Here is a 7,089-nt window from a genome sequence, read left to right on the forward strand (position 1 = left end):
TGCAGGTACGGCGGGATCTCGGTAGGCGGCGTGAACTCGCAGGTCAAACTCAATGAATCTGACATTACAGCAGTGATCGACGACCTCAAATCATTCCTTAACATCTCGCAGGTGAGAGCGACCGGCTTTAGCACATTACTGACATCCTGCCCTCCAAAGTGACTGGTCAAGAGTGGCATTAAGGACATTTCTGACTGATCGCATAACTAGAGACACTGAAGGGTTTGAGATACGCTTCAGATTGCAGTTTACAAATCACAGAGATCCAACTTCTGACAGGAGTTTTCCGTTTATTATGCTCTGCATTTTAGGTTGGTCTTCAAATCGTATTCAAATGCATGAAATATATATTCATAAGTGAAGCTTCAGAATATTAGTGTTGCTTATTTTTTATAGCAGTGGCAGTTAAAACCAAATTATCACAGTTTTATTGTAGTTATCATAACAATGTGCATTTGTTTATTACAGACAGCTTTTTTATCCATATTCATTTACATGAACAAGTAGCAAATACCATTTGCTTGTTTCAATAATTAGTTTCATTTCCATGTGGGAAATCTCAATTTGAATATGCATGAGCAGCTTGAGCACGTGTCGTGAAGTGTGTGTTGTTTACTGTTTTTTAATGCCGTGTGAAGCTTTTCAGGCCTTTGAAAGCATTTAAATGATGTGAAAATTCCCACCAGCTCTCCGCTTAGCATTCACTTATCAAATACGGAGATCATGTTTTTCCCACGGTGCAATTCTGCTGAAGTTTTTAATACTTAGAAACAGATATCTGCTGCTCTTCTGAAGTTCAGATAATTTTGTTCCCATTAATATATTCCCTCATATACTGTGGTCGTTTGAAGATAGAGAGTAAAAACTGATCTGAATAGGACCGCAAACGTCCTGTACGCTACAGAATCACCACTGATTTACAGAACAGAATTGCTTTCTGGATTAAATCCTCTATAAGCAACATGATTTAGCTCGTAAACAGCTTCATGTATAACCTAAATATGATTTCCATTAACAATAAACAAATATACAAAAAGTTTTTCACATCTCTCAGATCTGTCATGATTGTGCTGAAATGCTCTTTGAAAGTAATTAATACTTTTATTGAGCAAGGATGCATTCAATTGATCAAAAGTGACAGTAAAGGCGTTTATTATGTTACACAGGATTTCTATTTCAAATAAATGCTGTTCTTTTGAACTTTCTCTTCATCTGTGAATCCTGAAAAATAAAATGTATCGCAGTTTCCACAAAAATATTGTGGGCAGCACAACTGTTTTCAACATACTGATAATAATCAGAAATGTTTATTGAGCAGCAAATCAGTATATTAGAATGATTTCTGAAGATCATGTGACACTGAAGACTGGAGTAATGATGCTGACAATACAGCTTTGATCACAGGAATATATTACATTTTAACAGATATTCACATATAAACTTGCTATTTTAAATTGTAATAATATTTCACATTTTTACATTTTTTTACTGTATTTTTTGCAGTTGAATCAGTCAAACTTTTAAAGTAAATTGTTCAGTTTGATTTGACAAAGAGTGCATGTAGAAATGCACTTTGCACATTTGTTTGTTGTCAATTAAAATATGTAAAATACAATAAACACACAGTCTGTTCATCTGCACAATTCTCTCACATTATAATGTATCCAGGTAGAAGCTAAAATGTTGTGTGTGACGCTTTAGTATGGAAAAATGTGTTTATGTTTACAGCAGATGCAGCTGTCAGAATCAAATGCATTACATCTGAAACACATTTAACCACTTATTTTATTTTATCTACATATCTGCAGGCATACGTTGTGATTGTGCAGCATTTTGTTCGCCTTTGTAATGCTACCTGACGGCAATAGTTTAAACCTCAAATGCCAGATTTTATTTCATAAACCTGATTTTATATTTGACAGTAAGTCACCATTGACCAAACACGGCACAAAATGCATTTGTTGTACAAAAATACACAAAATGTGCACTTAAAATCAAAGTGAAACCTGTCATTGTTAGCATATGCCATATTTGACTAGTTTCAGTAAATTAACAGTGCTAACTGAGTGGACGCATGGTCTTTGATATCAATGATATCAATAAAAATAAAATTGCGTGTGTATGTGTGTGTGTGTGTGTGTGTGTGTGTGTGAAGGTTATTAGTGTTCATGGTGTATTTACAGTGTCGTCTGGAGCAGCAAACATTAGCATTAGTGTCTCTATCGTCTGTGTGAATCTCAGATGAATCTCAGCATTTTAAGTAATAGACACACTCCCGACTAAAAGGCTGTTTTTAACATTAGGGAACCAAATGATGTTTCTCTCTGAGATGCTGTAGGATTCTTTTGGACGTGATCTGAAGGGTTTTTACCTCATACTTTGTATTAATGATTTATTCAGACACCCGTTTGCCTAAAGTTGTGTAAAATCCAGTCAATAAAAATTACTATTTACTACAGTGAGAAAGTCCTTGTTTGTTTAATGCATTTTAGGGAGTAACATTAAATCTGTATTTAAAAAGATGTTGTATGCAAAATAACAAACTCAGTAATTATGATACGATAATTGGGTGTTTTATTATGTAGAAGGTGCCAGAGGGAAGATGATGTGTAAAATACACAAGTTTTGGGTTTGCTTAATGTTTTTGAAAGAAGTAAGATAATAAAAATTACTATTTATTACAGTGAGAAAGTCCTTGTTGGTTTAATGCATTTTAGGGAGTAACATTAAATCTGTATTTAAAGAGATGTTGTATGCAAAATAACAAACTCAGTAATTATGATACGATAATTGGGTGTTTTATTATGTAGAAGGTGCCAGAGGGAAGATGATGTGTAAAATACACAAGTTTTGGGTTTGCTTAATGTTTTTGAAAGAAGTAAGATCACATTTTTACTGAAAGCAGTAAAAATTTGAAATATTATTACAATTTAAAATAGCTGTTTTCTATGTGAATATATTGTAAAATATTTATAAATGTTTTTTACTGTCACTTTTGATCAATTCAATGCATTCTTTATGAATAAAAGTATTAATTTCTTTAAAAAAATGAAAATCTGTAATATTTACAATACTGTGTGATTCACACACAAACTCTGGTTTTCTTTCTTTCTTTCTTTCTTTCTTTCTTTCTCTCTCTCTGCAGTTTAATCAGACTGAGCACATTTTCCAGGCCATTCGGTTGTTACTGGTGGAGTTGGGCACCAGAGACAACGTGAAGGTGAGCAGCAATATTTACAGTATCAGTACAGTATTTTCCATTTATGATTTCCATTATTTCCATTTTATTATATTTCAGCTTAATGTCCACTAACACAATTTTTTTTAATGGTTTTAGTTTTAGTTCACAATGACAACATTAGTGAGAACAGAATAGAGATGTGTGTGTGTGTGTGTGTGTGTGTGTGTGTGTGTAGGTGTGGTTCTATAATCAGGGTTGGCATTCGCTCGTGTCGTTCCTGAATGTGGCCAGTAACGGCGTTCTGAGAGGAAATCTGCCAGCAGCACGACGAGCGCAAGAGTTCGGCATCACCACATTCAACCACCCGCTGAACCTCACCAAAGAACAGCTCTCATTTACAGCGATGTGAGTACAGCACACACACACACACACACACACACACACACACACACACTGGCATGCACAAGAGCACATGTCTAGAGCATTGATATTATAATACACTACATGTATTTTGATTATGTTGACATGCTTTAATATTTACAGTTACATAGTGATGATTTGGATCAAAATTGTACTCAGAAGTGAGGGAAATATTTCAAAACCTCTATTTAGAGACATACAGTCATGGAAATAATGGTCCATAAAATTGTCCATAAATTAAATTTTTTTTTTTTCTTTTTTTTTTCTTTTGAGGCATATTTTATTATTGTTATTATTTTTATTATTTAATGTTTTTACCTGATGTCTATTTACAATGTTAGTAGTCTTTTCAAATGTTGCACATTTTTTTCATGATTTCCACCCTTTCTCTGATCAATTTTTTTAAGGAATTAATACTTTTATTCAGCAATGATGCATTAAATTAATATTATATATATATACACGATAGCTAAGGCGAGGAGCAAGGAACGCGGATACGAAGGAGAATCACATTAAACAGTCTTTAATAATCCACAGAAAGGCAGGACACACACGTAGCACTTCCATGAAGACGTATAACACCGGGCAAGGGAACACAGGGCAGATAACACTTTAAATACAGGACTAAGCTAGGTAATTAACGAGACACATCTGAGACAATCACACATTGGGAGAAACTGGGTCACGGGGAGCATGTGGGGAGAAAAACACACACAGACAGTCCATGGGCATGACATATATATATATATACAATGGTTTTTAATATAAAGTATGATAATAATAGTAATAATAATAATAATAATAATAAGAAGAAGAAGAAATGTTTCTTGATCAGCAAATCAGCATATTAGAATAATTTCTGAAGATCATGTGACACTGAAGACTGGAGTAATGATGCTGAAAATTCAGCTTTGATCACAGAAATAAATTACAGTTTAACAGATATTCACATAGAAAACAGCTATTTTAGATTGTAATAATATTTCACAGTTTTTTACTGTATTTTTGATCAAATAAATGCAGTCTTGGTGAGCAGAAGAGACTTCTTTCAAAAACACATTAAAAAGTCTTACAGCTCACTTTGCTGAATACAGTTTCCTTGCAAAACTGAGATGTGTTCACTGTCTGAACGTGTGTGTGTGTGTGTGTGTGTGTGTGTGTGTGTGTAGAGATTGTGTGTGTGTTCATGGATAATTAAACCCAGCTTGTGAAGGCGTGTTGATCTCACAATATTTGCTGTGAAGATGAATGCTTTGAAAGGAGAGAAGCGAGGGGTCAGAAATGATCCTCTGCTGTAAATGTGGTTAAATGGTTAAATGACCGTCGTTTGTGTAACGAAGGTGTCACTTCCCTCTAATCATGAATAATACAGTCCTGAAACTCAATCTCCTTCACCTTCATGTGAGAGACTGTGTGATCAGCGTCAGATCTCACCTCAACGGCTGCGAGAGATTCAGTCTAGTAGGTGTAAGCAGCAGGGAGTCAAAAAAAAAAAAAACTAAGAAGAAAAAATAGGGAACATGAAATGTGAGCAGATTTCCCAGAATGCCCTGCTTGAGCTGGATGTTGTGGAGAGCTTTTAAAGATTTATTCTAAATAAAGTGTGACCTACTGAAGAGCCGTTTCTCAGAAACCCAGATGGCATCTGTATTTAAAGCTGATGTTATGATGATACTAGACCAGTGTCTGCAGGTGCTTTTTTTTTTTCTTTCTAAACGTTTTATCAGAATATTGTGTTGTTTTGGTTATTTGTTGGTTATATTTCATGAAATGTAAGATGGTAACCAGCACACTTATGGCGCTTTTCCACTGCATGGTACGGCACGGTACGGCTCGGTACGGTTCACTTTTGGGGGGGTTTCCACTATAACGACATGTGAATAATCCCGCCCATTCTAAAGCGATACTAAACTGCAGTGGAAACACAAACCGAGCCGAACCGAGCCGTGCCGTGCCGTACTGAGCCGTACCGAGCCGAGTCGTACCACGCAGTGGAAAAGCGCCATAAAATACTACTTATACTATTAGATACAGTATTATAGTAGTATTACAAACTATTAATTGTTGGAAGCAGCAATTGTTTCAATTGTTTAATACAGACACAACTTGCCGTCCTCTTGTGTCTGTTACCAACTAAAGAAAAAATGACCTCTCAGCACTTTTTGTGTTTTGTGCATTAATAATTGTTATTGTGTTATTATACTGTTATTTATATGCTTTTCTAGATTTTAAGGTTTTTGATTCATTAACTTTTGATTTATTATTCATTTTACATTTTTTATAGTAATTTTGTTATTGCCATTTTCATTCATTAATTAATTAATTCATTTAAATAAACATTGTTTTATTTTTTATATTATTGTACGTTTCAATTATTTTTTATTTCAGTTTTACTTTTAGCTTAGTTTTAATTGATTATTTATTTCCAGTTAGTAATTGTAGTGCTTCAACATGAACTAATTGCAGTTACTTGCCAAGGTTGTTTAGTTCAAGTTTTTCATTTAATATTTTTATTCTATTTCAGTTAACAAAGATGTTTTTTTAATAGTTTTAGTTTCTGTTATCTATAAAAACCCTGATGACTTTATTACAAAACAAGCTCAGTGTCTGGAAAGCCTTGACTCCATTTCAGTGGCGCTATAATACTGCAAAAGTATACACTTGTTTGTTCATGTGTATCTAATGAATATTTTAGAATTGCGTTGGTACTTAAAGAAAGTAAGGCTGTGTAATGATGTGCCATACAATGCTTTCCAAAGTTTGCATTGCGCACTGGACCCACAGATGGGTAACTATAGCCCTGGATAAGACTGTTTCACAATAGTCCTAATCTTATGCTCGTCTCTTGCAGGGCGACGACCTCTACGGATGTGGTGGTGTCGATCTGCGTGATCTTCGCCATGTCCTTCATCCCGGCCAGCTTCGTCCTCTTCCTCATCCAGGAGCGCGTCAGTAAAGCCAAGCACCTGCAGTTTGTGAGCGGCGTCAACCCCACCGTCTACTGGCTGGCCAACTTCGCCTGGGACATGGTACACCAGAAGCCCTTCTGCTCTGGAAGATGGATGGGAACTAAAAAGAGGAGCTGAGATAGCTAATTAAAACTCTATTAAATTCTATTTATTTCCCACTGAATCCTGTTCACCGCCTCCATTGGTCTAGACAGCGAGACTCTTCTGTCATGAGCTACAGTCTGAGCAGACTGAGATGATCTAATAAATCGCTAATAAATCAGTTAGCATCAATGGAGATAAAAAGAGGTTTCACAACATATGCAGCACAAATATATATATATATATATATATGTAGATGTAGATGTAGAATGTATATGTAGAACCGAAAGTGCAATAATAAAACAAAACTATATATTTGTTATTTTTTTTAAACTGTCAGGGCTACATCAATAAAATAAAATGCTATGGCTCAGTTTGGCCCAAAAATGTATAGTAATAATATTATTATTAATAATAATAATAATAATAATAATAATA

The 7,089-nt window shown here is 34.7% G+C and overlaps 1 protein-coding gene across 1 annotated transcript in view; it reads left to right on the forward strand.

The window, feature by feature from the left end:
* Window positions 1-7,089, forward strand: part of LOC107749001 (ATP-binding cassette sub-family A member 1) — a 119,004-nt gene that overhangs the window by 82,500 nt on the left and 29,415 nt on the right. Inside the window, exons 29-32 of the mRNA XM_016564039.1 lie at window positions 6-111; window positions 3,146-3,220; window positions 3,417-3,586; window positions 6,453-6,630. Of these exons, the coding sequence (XP_016419525.1) occupies window positions 6-111; window positions 3,146-3,220; window positions 3,417-3,586; window positions 6,453-6,630 (529 nt within the window). The remainder of the gene's footprint in view (window positions 1-5; window positions 112-3,145; window positions 3,221-3,416; window positions 3,587-6,452; window positions 6,631-7,089) is intronic.

Source organism: Sinocyclocheilus rhinocerous, unplaced genomic scaffold, assembly GCF_001515625.1.
Source record: "Sinocyclocheilus rhinocerous isolate Xijiao unplaced genomic scaffold, SAMN03320098_v1.1 scaffold680, whole genome shotgun sequence".
Lineage (NCBI taxonomy): Eukaryota > Metazoa > Chordata > Actinopteri > Cypriniformes > Cyprinidae > Sinocyclocheilus > Sinocyclocheilus rhinocerous.